At 34.5% G+C, this 22,328-nt stretch overlaps 1 protein-coding gene across 2 annotated transcripts in view; it reads left to right on the top strand.

Moving 5' to 3' along the window:
* Positions 1–22,328, top strand: part of rod (kinetochore component rough deal) — a 328,458-nt gene that overhangs the window by 21,238 nt on the left and 284,892 nt on the right. For both annotated transcript variants that reach the window (XR_015041682.1, XM_085818707.1), the window contains exon 7: positions 3,082–3,116. Coding sequence is in view for 1 of the 2 variants with exons in the window: in XM_085818707.1 (XP_085674833.1) it covers positions 3,082–3,116 (35 nt within the window). In the remaining variant the exon portion in view is untranslated. The remainder of the gene's footprint in view (positions 1–3,081; positions 3,117–22,328) is intronic.

Consider the following 22,328-nt stretch of genomic DNA (forward strand, 5'->3'; position numbering starts at 1 on the left):
TCAGAGAGTTGCAAAATTTTGACATTTTTTTTAATAAACATTTTACTTATCTTGCATTGATAAATATCATAAAAATAATGATAGTATATTAAAATTAAATTTAAGAAATAACATTAAAATAAAATATTTCTATTTTCTTCTGCCATATTTTAAAATGGCATTGTTTTCCATTTTGGTTACTAAGGAATATTTTGATTCTGAAAAATAAACAAGCTAGTAAAAGCTATAAATGTAAAACACAATTTCAGAAATACTTTTTAGGACAAAACGAAAAAGCCATTGTAATTATTTAAAAATTAATTTCATTTGTCCTCTTTAATATTATCTCAAGAGTTTTCTTCCCCATGTAAATTGCTTCAGAATATTTAAATGTGTATCAGTTTTCTCTTGAAAATTCACTTTACACTTCTTTTTTCTGAAAATTTGTTTCCAAAAATCTGTCTTTTTTTTTTTTTTTTTTTTTATTTCTACAGACTTGGTAGGGATAATTTTTCTTTCGGATTTTAGATCTTACACCTTAGAAAATCTAAAAGCACAATTTATAGATTATTATTTTGAAGGCAAGATTTATAGATCTGCAATTTCCAGAAAATGTGATGAAAGGAGAATTATTCACGGTATTAAGTCAATGTGTATTACAGAAAAATTATTATTTGGGAAGAAAAATTATTTTAATAAAAGCTATAAATTTTTTTAGTCTTTTGCATAAAAATTAATATTTTTTTTCACACAATTAACATGAAGACCAACATACTGAGATCAAACCTAGCTTTAAATAATTGAATTAATTCATTAGATGTGAAATGTATTATAAGTTACATTTCGATTTTCCTGCTTGAATTTTCAGATATTCGAAATTTTGAGAAAGATTTTAAATTCCAAACATCAAATCTTGTAGCTTTTTTTTGTCATTTGAATTTTTTGAATTCTAAACTTAAGAATCATTAAACATTTCAACTGAAAACTTTAGAATGACTAGTTAACTGATGCCCGGCATAGACGAATTCACTTAAAATTAAATGTATTGCACTGGTATCTGAACCATCAGTGTTACTTCTGTTCTTGCCAAGTGTTGTATTAGTTCAGTTTGGCATCTAGCAAAATCTGTCAGAATTTTTATATAATCAATACACTGTGCATCGTTGAAAATTCTTGAAACTATCTGTCGAATCATCCCAATAACTCTGGACATAGATAACCTATTGCTAATAAATCTAGCAGTTCATGCCATGCTATGTAAATGTTTTGTAGGTATATATTCCAACTGTCTGCCAGTCGAAAACTTGAACCGTGACTGTGTATGTTTGAGCTGTTTTCCAAATATCAGGGAAATCAAAATTGATGGTTTAAAAGGAAAACATACGTACAATTACTGCAATGAATTTGTTTCACAAATGCAGATATAATACAAAGTTTAATTCTCCAAATTTCTATGGGCATGCACAGATGCTCAATGTGGAAGACCTTTGCGACACAGCAGACCTCTGCTCCATAGTTTACTTCCTGAGTTCTTGCCATGCAGAAGAACAGACCCAACTTATTCAAATTGTTAACAATTGGACCCGTAAAGACTACCAATTGACGTATCATTTCATTTTAAATTTCTAAGTAAATAACTCCAACTCAGAAAAAAGAATAAAAAAAAGTTTTTTATTTTAATCTTCGGCTTAACGGTTACACAACCTGCGCACAGAAAATAAATCCGAAATAGAGTTTGGAAAGAAGTTTTTAAATGGAATCTGTAGGCATAGGAGGGTATTATGACTGTAGAAAATGAAAGATCAGACTTAAAATTGAAAGTTTACAGGGTATAAATTGAATAAAACTTCACACTACATTGCTTGAAGTTTACAGTTATTTGGCAATGGATTATACTACAACTTTCCTTTGGGCTTCAAAGCTTTCATGAAGGTCAGGTCAGATGTATGTGATGAACAAAGATTAGGAAGAAGAAAAATATCAACATATTAAAAAAGAAGTTTAATGTCGGCACCAAAGCCGGGGTAACTAGTGCAACGGCACTGAGCAACAGAACTAAGGGGTGAAAAATTTTAGGAATACCAGGGAGTAAAAAGCTTAGCGTCGTCTCTGTTCTAGTGCGATGTTTGTGACAACTTAGAAAGAAGTGTGCCAAGCAACATACGAAAAATATCACAAACATCAGTATGCTGTATTTTGACAGAAGCTTTGCAGAAATGTTTGTATCTACAAACATTGCTTGATGCAATGTTATTGAAATGAACATTTGATGATGAAGTTGAAAGACTTCTATCTCGAATGAAGCATTTGACAAAACAGAAATTGAAAACTTTTATCAAAATTGAAATCATTGTCAAACCAATAGTTCTTCCCAATGGTCCAAAAATTTTTGCATGCTCAACCATTGATGAAATAAATTATGGTCTCTCCTTAATTACCAAGGAATTATTATGGAAGGTAGAGTTTCATGAGAAAATTGTGTTAGCTGCAGCATATTAATGTGAGGTGTTGCAAAATATGTGAAGAAATTGTATAAAAATTATTTAACTTGCTCAGGGATGCAAAATTAATTTTGAAGGACTTCTGTACATGAGAAAATTGGACAAGTAAGATAGCCTTGACAGCAATGCAAATTTTTACAAATTTGTTTGTTACTCTGACGATAAGCCTGCAACGGGCAATTTGAAATTGATTAAATTGTTACAAACATAGCGTAGGAAATTAAATTAGCAATTAATAAAGAAGTGTGTCACTGCATGATTTTTATTCCAAAAATGCAATTATATATCAAAAACTAATGTTTATTGCAAGCAAGTAACATTTCACAGAGCAAAGGGCAGCAAGTCGCTCGCAAGCTGCAGTTTGGCCATACCTGTTATATACTGTATATTAACTCAGTTACAACTTCAACAAATCTACATTAAAATTTGACACTAAGTGTGTCAAAGTGCAGAAAAAATGTGTATGAACCCTGTTCTTGATGCATTAATTAGAAATTAATTTTTTAAAAATTTCTTTTTAGTATTTGACTATCAAATGATTTTATTTGTAAATTTTAATCCATACATATTTACTAAAATTTTTTTCCATATATTGTTGCAGGTGAGGAAGATAATACCTGTTCAGAAGCATTTGATGTGAGTTCGTGATGTTGTTATTATTTACTCATAATAAAATAAAGAAAATGAGGTTATTTAATAGATATAAAACTAATTCCTTGAAAGCAGTCAATCTTTAAAAAGTATATAATTTTTGTTTTTTTTTTCCATATAAATAAAAATACAGTACAAAGTCTTTAATCTGGACGTCCATAATCCGGAATGATCTATAATCCGGACCTGAAAGCTACAAACTTTCTGCACATGCGTAGCGTTTACACATGTGCATAATACGTTTACGCATGTGCATAATATGTTTATGCATGCGTGTTTAATATATAACTTATGGTGTAAGCTAGGCTAAAATTATCTAATTATCTATTTCAGTTAATGTTGCAGATTGCATTGTTCCTTAATCTCCTAATTGGATCCGGCTTATTATTTTTTGCAGACTGTTAGAGCAACGAAAAAATTTCGATTGACAAGTTAGTCGGTATTCTCGACACAGCAATTACAGGACTTGAACAGCGGAACTTTGTAACTGAACAAGAAATTATGTCTGTTTATAGAATTAAAAAGAAAGTATTATCACATGAAACGAAGCAACTTACATTGAAAGAAATGTTTAATAAAGTAAACAAATAAATATTAAGCATTTTCTTTTTGTAAATTTTGATATCCTTTAGATCATAATTGCTCTTTATTTCATAAATTACGGTTTCATATTTTTAATTTTATAATTTCTGCATGCCATCTTATCAGGTTCAATGTTTCTTCTAACCTTCTTCGGAAACATACAATGACCTGACTAGAACAGAGAGCTTACTAAAGCTATGTTCACTAATTGTAGTAAGTAGACAGGATACAGACGAAGGGTATACAAAACCCTTTATTTTTTTTCTTTATATACAATGACTTCCGTACTTCGGAATACAATGACCCTCCACTCGGGGTCTAACTTAAAAGATATCAAAATAAAACTAAACTCTAATTTAACTTTAGAATAAGATTGGCCTTATAATAACAGAAAGCGTATGTAGCACAGAGACTGTGAACACTACAATACGTTTAATTTATCAAGAGGATTAAAACCTCTGGCCTGGAAGGCAAAGTAGCAACTGCGTAACTTCTAAGGTAAGCGGCCTGCTTCGAACTCACGGCTTCCTCTCTTCTGCTTGGCAAAAAGGCCACACTTAAATACTTGGCGTTCGCCAGACAACTTTGCATAAACTCCTTCACGCTTATAATTCTGGCCGGAAGTAGAAAATAAGAAGTGATAGTAAAGATTTAAAATAAAATAAACGTTAGTAAAACTTAAGATCCTTACATACTTCCCGCCAGAGTTAATTAGTTTGAAACTGAGGTCTAAAACGACCTTGTTGAAAACTTTTAGCTCTAGAAACTAACGCGAGGCCAAACTTTTACAATCATAACTTAGCTAGAAACTAGAAAATTTTAAAAGAAAGAAATTTGTTACAATAGCAGCTCCCGGAATATACAACAATCTTTTTTCTTTTTCATCTGTACTGCATCAAAACAGGAGCTTTATTCAATTCTGGTTCCTTCCAGAGATCTGGAAGGAAAACTAGTTTAATGAAATGTTACAGAATGACATTGCAAATAACATATAGAATATACTTTTCTTAACATTCTTATTTCATTCATGACTATTTTAATTATCTCTCCCCGTGCTCTCTGACATGTGTTGTAAAAACACCAAACACGAATGTGTTTCTGTCTATGTGTTCAACACTTCCTCCTACAATCAAAACACTAACGTGTTAAAATTCAACATACCAGACCTCTTAACACACCCTAATTTCAACTCTAGACCCTGAGGTACTATTCTGAAAGTGGCTAACTCTAAAGTGTAGCGTCAGAGAGCCTAACTACATCATTTAACCTTTAACACATATTCACCATGATTTAATCTTTACAGTGACACGAATAACAAATTTTTTTAACATTACTTTCACTTTTACCATATCACGGTATTTCTAAACATTCAAAATAACAGTTCACATGTATACAAGAACATATCAGATGCCGTTAATTTTACACATTTGAAAACATACATTAGTAGTACATTGTTAACTTCTATTCTTTTCAAAGCAAGTGCCAATTCTTTCTACATTGAAATAATACTACATTTCAAAAAGTCTTTCAGACTAAAACTTCTTTCTTGTTAGAATGTTTTAAATAAAATTTATACAATAACTTTTTACAATATTTAAGTCTTTATACAACGCTATTATACATCAACTTTAGTTTTACACGCGAGTAATTGAAAAACATAATAAGAAAATCGGTCACAACTCATTTCTCGCCCTTTTGGCGATAAAGGTAGACCTCGCATGAGGTAAAACTTCTTGAAATCTGCCACTTGCAGTAAGAATGAAAGATTAACTTAAGTTTGTAAAGTAACATAAAATTTTACTTATCTTTGTAATATTCAGACATCCTTTTCTGGGCCCAGTCTTTAAAGGTGCTGCAGACCGTAGCTTGGTTGATCCTCCTTCTTGTACGGGCTCGCCCTTCAGTGCTTTCCTCTGGAAGCTTCCGTTTTTCACCACTACGGCCACCCTTGAACATCTTCCTTCTGTCCTCTGCTTGTGGTCTTGGCCGTTTGAAGGCAGCTGGTCTTGGTGGAACCGGGAAACTTCTGTCGTGATACTGCTTGGACCTCGTTGTTGGCCGTTCAAATTTTTCTTGTACTTTTTCCTCCGCCGCTGATGGCCCTTCCGCAGTTCGGCGACTTTTGCTGCGGAGAGTTCTGTCGGATGAGTCAATCTTCCGTTTCACAGCCGGGTTATAGTTGCCGTCCTTTCTCCCGGTCTTTTCCACATACGTCGTCCTTCTCCCTTCTTCATTCTGGGGGTGTTCGTGAACTCTGTTTTTTGGACGGTGGAACGGCTTCTTTTTCTTTGTACCTTCAATTTTTCCGCGGGCAATTTTCTTTTCACTTGCTTCTGTCTCTCATTGGCTTGCCCTTGTACTTGTCGTTTTCCCACCTCTGGAACTTGTACCTGCGGTGTCTGCCGTACCGGATCCTGCAAAAGATCTGAAAAGATTTGCATTTTATTACGGTCATAGAATGGTTTTATCTGGTCAATGTTTGCGGAACAGGTTTCACCATTTCTTGCCTTTAACACTACAACAGCGTGAGTTATTTTTTCTATAACATATGGTCCTTCAAAGCGTGGAAAAAATTTGGCAGTTTTATCTTCTGGTGCTGAAGAAAGTGAATGCTTAATTTTTAAAACTTCATCCCCTACTTTATAAGTTACTCCCCGTCGTTTCAAATCATAATAGAGCTTCTGTTTTCTTTGTGCTACTTCCGTATTCTTCTTTGCTTCCTTAATTAGTTTTTCTATATCACCCATTTTAAATTCTGGGGCTCTTTGTTGCACATAAAATAATTTATCTAACGGCGTTATAATCTTTCTGCCTAGAAATAACTCAGCAGGAGTTTTGCCCGTTGCATCATGTTTTGCGGTCCTAAGGGCGAAAGCAAATTCATTGACATAGTTATCCCAGCTTTTGTGAAAATTTTTAACATAACTACGGATAATTTTCACTATATTTCTATTGACCCGTTCCGCTATATTTGATTGCGGCCGATACAGGACCATTTTTAAATGACGAATGCCCAGTTTTTGGCACATGTCTTCAAATATATTACTTACAAATTGAGGACCATTATCCGATATAACTTTTAGGGGCGCCCCGTATTTTAAAATATATTTATTTAAAATAGAATCAGTAACTAATTTCGCGGAGGCTCGTTTTAAGGGAACAATTTCGGTCCATTTACTAAAATGATCAACCATAACAAGGAGATAGCGACTTTTATTTAACTGACGTTTTGGGAAAGGGCCCAATAAATCGATGCCAATTATTTCATTTGGAAATTCGGATTTAATACTATTTAGAAACCCGGCCGGGCGGAAATTAATATAATTAACTGCTTGACATGTTGGGCAGGACTGGACATACGCCCTTGTTAACTTTTGCAGTTCAGGAAAGTAGACTGCCTCGCGTACGCGTTGGATAGTTTTTCGAATACCAGCATGAGAAGCTAAAGGGCTGTCATGAAGCTCCTGCAGGATATTTAATCTAAGACTAGCTGGGATAACAGGTCGAAATTCGTTGTTGGAATTCGTAGTTTTTGTATAAAATAATAGACCATCTATTAGTTCGTAATGGGCCGCCCTATTTCTTATCGCCACAATATCTTGGTGGCTAAAATTTTCAGGATCCTTCAAATACTCATAAATACTTCCAAACTCAGGATCCTTACCCAGTTTGGTTATTACAGTTTCTCGGGAATTTATTGTACACGCTGTCAGCATTGCAACTTTTACGGTATTACCCTGTTCGTCTAATTTAATTCGTGACAGGGCATCTGCTACGATATTTTCCTTTCCGGGGGTATGCTTGATTACCAGATTATATTCTTGCAGCTTGAGTGCCCATCTTATTAACCTTGGGGATAAATTTTTTCCAGAGTACAATCTAGTTACCGCCGCATGATCAGAATATACTGTTATCGGCGCCTTTCCAAAATAGACTCGGAACTTTTGCACTGCTAACAGAACTGCAAGTGCCTCTCTCTCGGTCGCGGAATAGTTTCTTTGTGTTTGATTTAAAGTTCGGCTAAAAAATGCTACTGGCTGCTGATTTTGCGAAAGTACCGCTCCTACCGCATAATCCGAAGCATCCGCTGAAATTTCTAAATTTTCATCCTTTTCAGGAAATTTCAACACAGGGGCTTGCGTTAATGCTTGTTTTAATTTTTCGAAAGCACTATTGGCTTCGGCCGTCCACGAGAATCTTGCCTTTTTCCTTTTTAATTTTAACAATGGCTCAGCGATAGCCGCAAAATCTTTTATAAAGGACCTATAATATGAACAAAGTCCTAGAAAAGAAGAGAGCTTCTTTGCCGTGTTTGGAGTCGGATACTTTTGTACAGCGATTATTTTTGATTCATCTGTCTCGATCCCTTTTTGCGATATTTTGTAACCTAAATATTTTAATTCAGGGGCTGCAAATTTGCATTTTTCGACATTAACTTTTAGACCGGCCTCATTTAATAAAGAAAACACCTGTCTTAAATCCTGTACATGTTGGTCTAGATTATCACTAGTAATAATGATATCGTCTAAATAGATAAATGTGGACTTTCCGAGAACAGGTCTTAACACAATGTCCATGCATCGCTGAAATGTTGCTGGGGCGCCTGAAAGGCCAAACGGCATTCGAAAAAATGCATAAGTGCCAGACTTGGTTATAAAAGCAGTCTTAGGCACGTCCTCAGGCCTGATCCCTATTTGAAAATAACCATTCGTTAAGTCTAAAGTTGTCATAAATTTGGTTGATTTTATGTTCCTTAAAATTTCTTCTATAATCGGTAACGGATATACCGGATATTTCGTTATGGAATTTAATTTACGGTAATCAATAGCGAATCTCCACCTTTTTGGATGCTCCAAAGGATAATCATTATTTTTCTTACATAAAACCACCGGACTAGCATAACTACTTGAGATAGGCGTTACGATCTTTTTACGTAGCATATCGGTAATATGCCATTCTATAATTTTTTCCTTATTCTTATCATACCGGTATGGTTTTTGACGAACCGGCAATGCATCTCCGGTGTCAATACTATGGTTAGTAACCTGGGTAAATCCTGGAATATCACTAAATAAGGAAGCAAATTCACTTACCACTTGTCGGATTCTATCTTGCTCGTCATTAGGCAGGTGGTCGAGATTTAACCTTGGCGGTTCAACCTTTTCTACACGCACTGGTTTCATCGTCAGCTTAAGAGACGCTTCATTAAAATCCAGTGTAGCTTGTGCGTCTGAAAGAAAGTCTGTTCCTAGTATTAAGTGTGCTTGCAAATTCTTTACTATAAAAAACATCACCTTTACTTGTTCGTCCTTGATACGGATGTACAAAGGTACTTTACCTACGCACTTACATTGTTCTCCTTGCGCCGCTAATACTGTTGTATTATCCGCATTATATATGCGGTATTTGCGAAAATACTTTCTAAAAAAGACTTCTGCCACACAGGAACACTGCGCGCCGGTATCCAGGAGTGCGGTGGCCGGGATATTATTTACCAAGACTTCAATCTTCGGAAGAGTTAAATTTTTCACCATTACTGTATTTAACTTGTAGGAAGAGGGGTTTTCGTGGCCTTCGGATTTCCGCACCCTCTCGTCAGCAGAAATCCGTTTTAATTTAAATTATTTTTCCTTTCGGTGCTTTCCTTCTTTCTCCACTGGCCTTGAGACTTTTTTCCTGGGTTGCTATTGAACTGTCGACGTTCGCCGGCTGTTTTTGAATGCTCGGGTTTCCTTGCCCACTGATTCGCTTTTTCTCCGTAGCCATGTGCTTGAGTTTGCTGTAGTCTTGGCGTACCAAATTGGTTTCGCTGTTGATATTGGCGTCTTCTTTCGACGTCCGCCGTTCTTCTACTTTCAAACTGGATTGCTAGCTCAAATAATTTTTCCAGTGTAGTCGGATTTCTCAATTCAATAAAGTCTTGCACTTGGGGTAGTAACCTCGGCAAAATCACTTGAATTATTTCAGGATCCGGACGGTTTCCATACAAGAGCTTGAAAACGTGAATTTTTCTTAAAATAAAACTCGAGATGTTTTCCATTCTTTGTTGATATATACTGAAAAGTTCTGTTTCTAATTTCGCACGATCCCTTACAACAGGGAAGGCTTTTAGTAGGGCAGTCTTGAAATTTTCGTAGGTATAGGTGGGACTTCCTGCTTGACCCAAGAGACTTCTGCCGATACATTTGAACCAGTTAAGCGCTTGGCCCCTCAAAGCGCTGGTAGCTAAGGTAACTTTTTGAAACTCGTGCACGGGGTAGAGCATGAAGTGGTCATCCAATTTTTCCAAAAAACTGGTTACCTGTGAGTTTCCATTAAACGTTGCTTCTGGTTTCATCGAAGCGCGCATGGTCTGGACAATATACCCAAATCCTTCCAGGGCGGCAGCTGGCATTTCTGGATTCTGAGCTGTTTCTGTAGGCAGCACAGGTTCTTCTTGAAACTCGGCCATGGTTATTCTTCGTCGGGCGCCACTATCAGGTTCAATGTTTCTTCTAACCTTCTTCGGAAACATACAATGACCTGACTAGAACAGAGAGCTTACTAAAGCTATGTTCACTAATTGTAGTAAGTGGACAGGATACAGACGAAGGGTATACAAAACCCTTTATTTTTTTTCTTTATATACAATGACTTCCGTACTTCGGAATACAATGACCCTCCACTCGGGGTCTAACTTAAAAGATATCAAAATAAAACTAAACTCTAATTTAACTTTAGAATAAGATTGGCCTTATAATAACAGAAAGCGTATGTAGCACAGAGACTGTGAACACTACAATACGTTTAATTTATCAAGAGGATTAAAACCTCTGGCCTGGAAGGCAAAGTAGCAACTGCGTAACTTCTAAGGTAAGCGGCCTGCTTCGAACTCACGGCTTCCTCTCTTCTGCTTGGCAAAAAGGCCACACTTAAATACTTGGCGTTCGCCAGACAACTTTGCATAAACTCCCTCACGCTTATAATTCTGGCCGGAAGTAGAAAATAAGAAGTGATAGTAAAGATTTAAAATAAAATAAACGTTAGTAAAACTTAAGATCCTTACAATCTTACTGGATTTAAATTGATGATCTATAATCTGGAAAAAACCCTAATCCGGAATCGCCGAAGGCCCGACGAGTCCGGATTAAAAACTTTGTGTTGTATATAATTCTATTAATATTTAATAAGTTTCAAAATTAAACTATTTTGTTTAAAATTACAGTTGTCTCAAACAAGCTTGTCAACAAGCTAATGAGGTTAACTAAAGAAGAAAAAATTTGCTTTGACAGCTATTCTCATAACCGGTTGCATTGTACAATTGTGGTGATTGAGTTTCTACATTCATCTTTACTTTATATAATATTAAATGAAATAAATACACTAATAACATTAATACTATTATAACTATTATAACCAAAGGAACATAATAAATTATTGTTTCTTCAATTTATTAATGTACTACATATTCATGTTCCAATTGATAATACCTTTAATTCATTTATCCCTTAATAATTTTATTAAAAAATCTGTAGTAAAATGTATGTGCGAATTTAGCCAATATAATTTCTGGCAGCTTTTTCAGTGATGTGTGGTGCTATTTAAGATTTACTACATTTTCAAAAGCCTTGAGGTATCTCAAACACTTACCTTAATTTCCTCTCATGTAATCATGTTTTCTCTGAGGACAGTGAAAAAAAAATTTTTTTTTTGCATGAACTTATTCATATTTCACAAAAAGTTAGAGCATTCATGTAGTTCAGATACACAAAGTGCACCCATAAAGTAACTGCACAATTTCTTATAACTAAGAATAATTGCCAGAAAAGCCTATCAAAACAATGTTTATAGGCACTGGAATTATTCACAAAATAAGCATAGCATTTGATTTAATGACCAGGACAATTTCAAATATCTGTCCTTTTATAACCATCTTAAGTTTCGGAAAAAATAAGCTAGTGATAAGTCAGGAGAATATTGTGGGTGATTTTTCACTACATTTGAAAGCTAGCAAGTTATTGTTGTGCAGAAAGTATTATACGGGGTCTCACATTCTCATGTAAAAGAAACCATCACACAGAATCAAGAAGTTCCTTTGTAACTTGCCTTATCCTGTTTCTTAACCGTTTGAGTTTGGCGAAGCGCTCACTTGTCATATGCCAAAAATATTGCGCAGCGCGATAGCGCTTCTCTTGTTTTGTATTGAGAATGCGAAGACGCTGCTGTTGGTTAGTATACTTTACGCAATTATTGAGAGCAGTTGTAGTGATATCAGTAGCAGTTGTTTTACAGGAATTCGAAATTGTTTTCATTTTTTACTTCCTTGTACGAAGTAAAAAGGAAGTATTGTAATCGCAAAAAGTTTCAGGCAGCATATTTCAACAAAAATATCCATTTTGACCGCTATTGAATGCAATTTAACAATGTTTTTGCGTGATATCTGTACGTAAGGACAGAATAAAGTACTCTTTTCCTTCAAAAAAATTATAAAATTGCTTTAAAATTAATTCTGAAGAGAATTTTTTGTGGTGTCTGTACGAACGTATGTACGTACGTGCATATGTACGTATCTCGCATAAAGGCCCGTCCACACGAGGACACTCCCGACGTAGTTGACGTAACTTTTTGACGCCAGCGTAAATTTGCGTGACACAGAAGACGTAAAACTGAGTACGCTCCTGTTCAGCTTTTTCGCCCGCGACGCTCGCGTATAAGCCAATAGCCGACCGAGTTCTTATCACGTGTCATAATCAGAAAACCTTCTTGCTTACCCATTTCAATATGGCGTCAGAACTACACAGAGATGAGTTTTTGCTTAGAAATATCATAACTGTATATAGCAATAAAATAATCAACATTGTTCACGCCATCTTCAGATTTCTCAAACCGTACGTATTGGTATACATTTAAAATTCTCATTAAAGGGGAAAACTGTATATTTATAAAGCAATGATTCGACCAGTATATCCATATGCTTCACCTATTTATAACACCATAAGTAATAGGAACCTAAATAAATTACAGTTTCTACGAAATCAAAGTTTCCGCCTTACAAAATTATCCTTAATTATTATACATATTGGCTATATCATGCGTAATAAAAAGCTCTATAAATATCTCAATATTAAATACACCATAAACTAACTCCAGCAATATAACAACTTCTAAAATAAAGCAGTTGACTGTGCAAGAGTATTCAATAAAATACAATTACAAAATTTTGGAGGAAAGTTACTACTTGTGTCATACAGCAATCATTTATTGAAGTTTAATTAAATTACCTTTGCAGCGAGTTCTACTTGTTACATTATTTTTCACAAACACTGCAATCACAGATAGCTGAGTGGTCAGTGCGCTGCATTGCTGGTGGAGGGATGGAAAGGTGGCGAGTTCGAACCTCACCCATAGATGGTATATAATTCAGTTAGTTTTTGTCATTTTTAAACGTGTTCAGTTAGCTTTTCTCATTTTGAAACGTGTTTCTTATATTTAATCATGAATCATTATATTCTTATTTTACCTATTATTATTGTTTTCATTTCGTATTTTATTCATTATTATTATCGTTCGTATTTTATTCATTATTATTATCGTTTTTAATTTAGTTTAAAAATGTGCAGTGTAAATAAAAATCCTTATGTAATAATATATCTGCATCTCTTTATCATATAGTATCATCTATAAATTCTCTCTTTATTTTTACTTTATTGCATATTTTATCATGCACATAATTTCTCATAAACTGTCCAAAGTTTGAACATCATTCTAAATTCAAAAATAAATAAAATGAAAAACAAGGGGCGTTAAAAAAATATGAAGTTGATTTTATTATATGGTGGATGGTGTATATAAAGAGAATTAAGTAATTTAATTCTCTTTATATACTGTATTCCAAACCAATTTTATAAATCCTAATTTTCATACAATATAGAATCTGCAAATCTGTCAAACTGGTCGATACTCATCCTGAAGTAATTAAAAAACAAGTAATATACAAAAAAAAAAAAAAAAAAAAAAAAAAAATTAAGTCAATTCCTACTTAGGTCCCCAAAGAAAAATTTAAAAAATACAAAAATAAATAAATAAATAAATAAAAATACAAACAGAATTTTTTTAAATTAAAAATAAAAAAAAATTTAATATGTGAAAAAGCTGCATTAACATTAAGTGTCATTCACTACAAGTTTAAAAAATTGTACTTGAACTTGAGTGGATGAATAAAAAGCATTTTATGTACTGAAAATTTCAACAAGATATAGGGAGAGTGTGAGCTAATAGTAGGAATTTAATAATTCCAGATATTCCTTTCGCAAACAAGGCAGTAAAAAAAATCTCTTTGAACAGGTCGCTCTAAATAAATCTTTCGGACCCATTCTTGCCATTATTTGTGGTTTCGCCTCTGCTTAATAATTGCACTTAATAGTAAAGTTTCAGCTATAAAAAAAACATCTGTTTCAGACAACTTGAAGCAAACATACAGAAGAACAGCTAAGTAATAAGATACAGCTCTGTTGACACTATATTACAGCGTCACGTGATTTTTGCGCAAAATAATTCTATTGGTTAAACGCACTCTTTGCAAGTGTACTCGTTTGGACGCTTTTACGCTGGTAACGTAAAAGCGTGTTTGTCAGCTACGTTTCGAGCGTACTCGTGTGGACGGGCCTTAACTCAAAAATGAGTAGCCTCAGAACGTTGAAATTTTGTATATAGGACTGCTATAACATGTAGATGTGCACCTCGTATTTTGGTTGCAATCGGCCGCACCTATAGAAATATATTTATATATATATCCACTCTATTACCGGCTCAGTGAACTCGGTTTCTTTACTCTTATATGTTTGTAAATTGTACATTTTTTCTTTAAAAATGATTGAATTATATTGTTTTTATCTTCCGGTTAAGGATTTTATGCCTTTAGTAAATCTGTGTGCAATATTTTTAGAATTATCAGCAATTTTAAAGTTGTTTAATTGCCGCTAAGCCTGTTGTTAGTGGCGGCCATTGATGTTTACATTTGAAACAGGAGACTAGTGGATTTGTTGTCAATCTAGAGAAACTTTGCTTCGCAACAACAAAGATAACGCGTTCATTTATTATTGCCAATTAAATCATGATTAATTCTTTCTGGAATTTTTTCGAGGAAATAAGCGTTTGAAATTTACTTCGTAATTTTTAATATAGATATTTTGAGTTTTTATGTATTTTTGCCTTCTCGTGAAGTGAGAACTGAATTAATTGAATGAGAAATACTCAATCGTCTGTGAAAAACTGTTTCTTTTTTGTTTTATTTGCTTAATTTCTTTTATACATAGTTCTAGCTTTATTATAGTATTTGAATAGAACATGTGGCAACGATTAGATAATTCTTTAAATGATATACATTTTGTGCATTCTGAGTTATAATATGAATGAAATATAATACTGTTAAGTAAACCTAGCGCCAGAGTGTCGCTATGGTAAACAAAGTGAATTTTAAAGAATGCATTTATTCTATTGTGGTTTATGCGCTGTCGGCGAAGTAGGTTTAATTTAATCTAATAAGTTTTAAAAAAATGCAAGAAAAAATGCGTATAATTTAATATTCCGTACAAGGAAGTCATGTGGTGTACACATCAGATTTTTTTTTACCAAGTGTTATACTGATAATTATGAAATAACGCATGTCAAGTTCTGATTCATTTGAAAGTGACTATGTTATGAGAAATAATAATAAAGAGTATAGTAATGACCTTGAAAGTGATAGTGGAAGTGACATCATCATTCGTTCTAAGAGATTACGAGTTATTAGTGATAGCAGTGATGATGATGAAGTAACTGCAAGTACCTCCAATGACGATATTATTGATGAGTTTTTACCCATGGATACAATTTTTTTGAACGAATCGAATACTTTTTCTGAAGTACCTGGACCAAAGCATGCCCCTCCTCCTGTTGCGAAACCAATTGAATATTTCAATAATTTTTTTTTCAATTTTCAATAATTTTTTTTTCAAGTATACTAACCAACGGCAGCGTCTTCGCATTCTCGATACAAAACAAGAGAAGTGTTATCGTGCTGCGCCGTATTTTTGGCATATGACAAGTGAAGCGCGATAGCACTTCCGCCAGACACAAACGGTTAATCGAAAGAGCACCTTCTTGTAAAAGTACTAATTAATTGATTGCTTTTCAGCAACAAATTCATGGTGAATACATCTTATGTTAAGAAAAATGTAATCAGCATCACCTTAGTCTTTGGCCCACCAGTAGCCGAGCGGTAAAGTCGCTAAATGCTGGTAACTCAGTTCCAAGGTTCAAATCCCGCGAATGGGCTGGCTGTATGGCTGTTTTCATGGGTTTTCATGACATGTGTAACATGTATGAGGCAGTTCTCTTAGAAAGTCCACCACAAAGGCATCCCTACCCACTGGCAGCTAGTCCAGTGCTTTGCTATAATCAGATTAATCAAACACAAACGAAGCACCTTAGTCTTTGATTTTGACATCCATGCTTTTTTTATATGTGCAATTTGTCTTTTTGTTTCTGGGTTGTATTGTACACACCAGATCTCATCTCCTGCTGTGATAAGAAGAAAGTTAACTTGAAGAAATTGCTGTCTTATCTTATAGTAGTCAACAAATCTTCACAAAAATCATTGTTTTCTTTTTGCTATTTTGTCAAAATCTGTGGCACACACCAGGCACAAACTTTCCTCGTTTTCACATTTTCTATTAAAATTAGCCTACAGCTTTCTTTGCTTATCCCTAGCATGTATGAACATTTACAGGGTTCATACGGTCCTTAAGAGTCCTTAAAAGTCCTTAAATTTTTTGGTGCTTAAAAGTCCTTAATTTTGGCCAAAATCAGTAGAAGGTCCTTAATTTTAATCATCTGAAATTTCTGTCTGTTTTTATGACTGCCATTTTGAGTGTAATTAGCATTTTGGAGGAATATTTTTGGCGATTCAATGATGTATATGGTTATCTTTTGAATGGGTCATGGGTTATAATTTGTTTCTGTTTTTAATATAAATGACGGGATACTCGAGTTTCTAAGCAAGAAGTGAAACATCATTTCAAAATTCATTTATTATAATAAAAAGCTCTTAAACAATTTTCGCTTTTAGGAATGTGAATTCTTTTATTAAACGGTTCTAAATTTGAGGACTTGTCAACATTTTGGCGATTTTAAGACCAGTTTCTATAGAAAATTTTTAATTCTGAAATCAGAATTTTCGACGATTTTTTTTGAAAAACATCATAACTTTGATAAATAACATTAAAATAAAACATTTTTATTTTCTGCTGTCATATTATAAAGTTTTATTTTGGCAACTTATTATACAATATTTTGAATCTGAAAAATAAACAAGGTATTAATGCTATAAAGCACAATTTACGAAACAACTCTTAGCAAAAGCAAAATTCTATGTAATTAATTAAAAATATCTTCTTTTTAATTTTTTCATAGTAAGCGTTTTTCCCATGTAATTGTCTCGGAATATTCAAAATTCTCAGAATATGCATCAGTTTCATCTATAAAAGTAATTTTACACTTTTCCCTTCTTTTTTTTTTGCAAAATATTTCTGGCTTTTTGCTGTTACAGAATCTGTTTTGATAATTTTTCTTTAGTATTTTTGACATTGCCACTTGGAAAGTTTAGAAGGATTTGAAAGCAAGATTTATAGACCCATGATTCTAGAAGATTCGAGAAATATGTTACAAAGTGAAAAATGTCTTCATGGTATCAACGCGTAATGGATGTATTTTACAGAATGTTTGCGATGAATTTCTTACTTTTTGGAGAACGTCTGGAAGAACAATGAAGACATGAATAATATTTGAGTGTTTTATTCCTGATACTAGAATCTTTTTCTTAACATGCTTATCTTCCCTTTATTTTCTCTACTTTTCATTAGACACAAGCATGGAAAATATCAAAAATGCTTCTAATCGTATCACTTGGGCAGGCATTATAGAAAGGGATTTTTTTTATTAATAAAAAAATTGAAAACTTACAATTTAAAAGATCCATCTAATATGTTTTAATGCATCATACACAGAGCTATGCATCATACACATTTTCCCATTTGATGCAATCTCTGTGGATCCTAAATTCGACTGCATAGTGCCTTTCTAAATTCTGCTTCCAATGCTTGTCTAAATTCTAAAAGTTTTGCCATTTCTAGATTTTGTTGTTTGGTGTGTCACTAAATTCTAAAAATTCTGCCACATCAGCTCTGTAACCGGCCTTTACCATATATATATTTCATATTTCTTCTGAATTCCATATTACTAAAGAAATTAAATTATTCACTTTTTCTATACATTCTAAATGCATTTAGTGATTTTAGAAAAACAGAAATCCTTAATTAAATCCAAAAATTCTAAAATTAAAAAGAAACATTGCTGAAGAAAGAAACTGAATACATAAAGAAAATTATTCTTTAAAGATATGTACAGTTATTATTATGTAAATTACGCAATTGTTTATGATTTCAGCCTTTACTATAATTTTCCATTTCTGTTTCCTCATATGATAGAGTTACTGAGCCAGATTAAATTAAAATTAAATTGTATAATTTTTGACATCTAGTCCAACTTTTTAGTTTGAATTTGACTGTTCTTGTTTAATTACGTCACCGTGAGATATACTTGACTTTGTTAGCATCAGAACATGCGTTTATGTTTTTTCCAAGTTCTTTTCAAATATAAGGCTTATTTAAACCTTTGTCTGATATTGTAGTTACTTTCAGACATAGTGATAATTTGCTTCACGTCTATCAAGGGTTTTGAACTATTTAACTTTTACCAGATCAAGTAAACCCTCATAGGTACATTGTGGAGAGGTTGACAAATTAGGAGATAAAGCACACAGAAACTAGTGAGAGTATTGGTTTGCATATTGAGACAAATCTCTAATTATTGTTAGAAAATATGCTTAAAGAGAAGGAAATCGGTATAAACTAGCCAAAATGTTTGGGAAGTCTTCAAATTAAAATGACTGATAAATATTTTGTTGAGTGTTGTTGTTTACAAAACATAAATGTTTTGTAGCTTTTAATGTGTAATTATTCTAATATCGTTTACTTATGTTACATCTCAAATTAAATCCTTTTATACAATGTCTTTTCAATTAATCTGCCATTATGATATTGTTACGAAATGTACAGGCGCGGTAAGATGGCTTCCCCACAAAACAGTTTTAGGGTTGCCATAAAATGGAAAGAGAAGGCAGGGTTGCCACATTTCGCAAGAAATTGTCTGTTTGGCGACACTTGGCAACAAAACTGGCGATATATCATGGATGGATGGAGAACCTTCTGGAACGAATTCTTACCGGTTTAGCCCAGAATTTTCTCAAACACCAGCCAAAAGCTATATAAATCCTGCTGGTATGCGGAGAGTTAGTTAGTATCAAGTTGGTGTCTCGTCTAGCGAGTCAATCCCTGAGGAATCAATCGAGTTGACAGCCGGGCAGCGAGTGCCGAGTGGGTTGTCGAGTTCATCGAAGGAGTCTCTTAGTGTATCGCGGTTAGTGCATCGTCGAGAGAGCGTGATGAGCTCTGAGAACGACTGAGCCGAAGAGTGCTCTCTGTGTCATCAAGTGCATTGCGAGTTGTAGCGTGGAGAGTCTCAAGAGTACATGGAGTTCCGAGAACGACCAAGCAGAGTCGGGGGCTGTACTCTGGTGCTTTGCAGTGAAGCTGTCTCCACTATGATAGCCTGATAACCTGAAGGTTGTGTCGCTGATCGTGTCACCATGTTTATAGTAGTTCATCGACGACTGTAAAACATGTTTTGGAGCTGTCCTTATTAATACTGGCAAATAATGTGTGTTTCGATACTTCATCAAGTGTCGTCGTTATTCACTCCAAATCCACACGAACTCCGTATGAACGTGAAGAAAGAAAATAACGTAACAACTGGTGTCGGAAAAGAAAAACGTAACAGCTGGTGTCAGAAGTGGGATAACGCAACAACTGGTGTCAGAAGTAGGATTTGGGACTGAATGCCAGTGACCCGCCTGGTGAGGAAAGCCATGGCAGAGGAAACGAAGACTTTGATGGATTTTTTAGCCGAGATAAAAGTCGGATATGAAGAGATGAAGGTGAAAATGAAAGCCGGATATCAAGAGATGAGAGCTGAAATGAAAGCTGGATATGAAGGGATGAAGGCTGAAATGAAAGCTGGATATCAAGAGATGAGAGCTGAAATGAAAGCCGGATGTGAAGAGATGAGCGTTGAAATGAAAGCCGAACTGGCTGTGATAAAAGCCGAATATGATATGCTGAAAGCTGGACGGGAAGATATAAAAGCTGGATATGAAAAGATGATAGCTGAGATCAAAGCCAAACTGAAAGAGATGAAAGCCAGACTGGAAGAGAAGAAAGCCTGGTGAGAAGAAATAAATGTTGGCCAAGAAAAGTTGCGAGAGCAACTGCAACAGGTGAAAGTGGAGCTTACAGAAGAAACTAGAGCCATAAAAGGCGATATGGAAAGGATAGATATGGTATCTGAAGAATCAAGGGAAGTAGCTAATGAACTGTCTGAGGAAGATCAAGAAATGAAAGATGAAACAACTAACGGGATTAAAGAAAAAGAACAAAAATATGAAGAAATAAAAGACTGGAAAGAAATTCCTGACACTCAAATAGTAGCTTGAAGTAGAGATGGAAGAACGCGAAAATGCGACAGTAAAGTTGGTAGAAACTGATAGTGAAGTTATGAAGGTGCAGTTAGCAAGTATTGAATCATCTGAAAATGCATGTGATGCAGAGATGAGAGAAGATGATGTGCAGCATAAGCAGCGTGCTCCTGTATTGCAAGAAAGTTCACCTACCTTGCAAACTATGTATGCGTCTCATAGTGCAGATTTTGCAGACAAGGACTTGATTCTAAACCAGAATGCTTCTGTTTTTAAATAGTCGGGTTCCGTTCATGACTCTGATGCAGAATTTGAAGCTGGTTCCTAGGAAACAGGGGAAAACGAGTATGTACCAGTTGCTAAAAATACCGAGATGAGCTGTATGCATGCTGCGAATGAACTACAGAGTGGTGAACAAACTGTTTCAGATCTTCCGGTGGATGACAAGTCTGAAAGGACTATATCTTCAGATTGTGATATGCAAAACAGAAATGCATCTGAACACTGCAGTGGAAAAGTATTTCACCCAGTCATAAATTAACCCGGGACAGGGGACATGCGGTCTGACGGACCGCGCCACATGTTCCTCCCATCACCCCTATTGCATGCTTTGTCCAATTGAATGGATTCTTCCCCTAGCTTCACATTTCATGACCTTCTTTCTGACCCCTTCTTATTGGAATGCTTTGGCAAGTGTATTTGTTGAAATTCTTCTAGGGCGGTCTGTGAGACCTCACCTCCCTCTCAGTGTTACAATTTTCGGCAGTAGTGAACACATGGCTCTGAAGTTAGGTCTGCGGAGATTCATTTATCCTTCTGATCCGCATTATGCAGAAGAACTGAAAAAAATTCTAGACGAAGTTGGAAGTGATTTTAGTGAAGAAGATGACTGTGAAGAAAATTTCTGCGAAAGTGCCCACTCAACAGACTCTGAATTTTCTGCAGACAGCAACGATTTCTCTGATCTAGAAACAACTAATTCCATAAAATACTACTATGGAAAAAATCGGTTCAAATGGTCATCTGTTGAACCAAATCGAAAAGCTAGAAGGCCAGCACACAATATCGTAAGATTTCCTGGACTAAGACCTTAATCACAAAATTGATAATTCACATCCAAAAAATGTATGGCAACTACTTTTTACTGACAAACTTTTAAGCATAATTGTGAAATGGACAAATCTAAAAATTGAAAGAAAAATAAAAAATATATGTGGTCCGATTAAAGGTGAAATTTGACTACACCTGTGTTGATGAACTGAGAGCTCTTTTGGGTTTACTTATTTACACATCAGTCTTCAAATCCAATCATGAAGATATTGAATGTTTATTTGCCACGGATGGAACTGGCAGCGATATTTTTCGTGCAGTTATGTCAATGAAATGTTTTAAATTTTTACTTTCAAATTTGCGATTTGATAACCCAGATGATAGGGAAGAACGAAAGAAATCTGATCCGGCAGCACTTATTTCTGAAGTGATGAATTTATTCATTTATAACTCCCAGAAAGCATACACATTAGGCACTTGCGTCTGCATTGATGAAATGCTTGTTGGATTCAGAGCAAAGTGTCGCTTTAAAATGTATATGCCCCAAAAGCCTGTGAAATATGGATTAAAAGTTATGTGTTTGACTGATGCCCAGAATAATTATGCTTACAATGCATATCTTTATTGTGGAAAAGACTCTGATGGAATTAGCGTAGAAGAGAGTTGGAAAAAAATTCAGCAAACCAAGTCAAGCTGTTCGGCATTTGAGCAAACCAATTTTTAATACCAACTGGAATGTAACAGCAGACAATTGGTTTTCTTCCATAGAACTTACCACAGAATTGTTGAAAAATGGACTGACATACGTTGGAACTGTTAAAAAAATAAAAAAGAAATTCCGAAAGATTTTCTTCCATGTAAGTCAAGAAAAGAGAATTCAACATTGTATGGATTTACTAAGGACATAACCTTGATTTCATTTGTTCCAAAGAAAAGGCGAGCAGTGGTTTTGATGT

This window comes from Stegodyphus dumicola, chromosome 6, assembly GCF_044657685.1.
Source record: "Stegodyphus dumicola isolate Sdum_Otavi_A_Nest chromosome 6, ASM4465768v1".
In the NCBI taxonomy this organism is placed as follows: Eukaryota; Metazoa; Arthropoda; class Arachnida; order Araneae; family Eresidae; genus Stegodyphus; species Stegodyphus dumicola.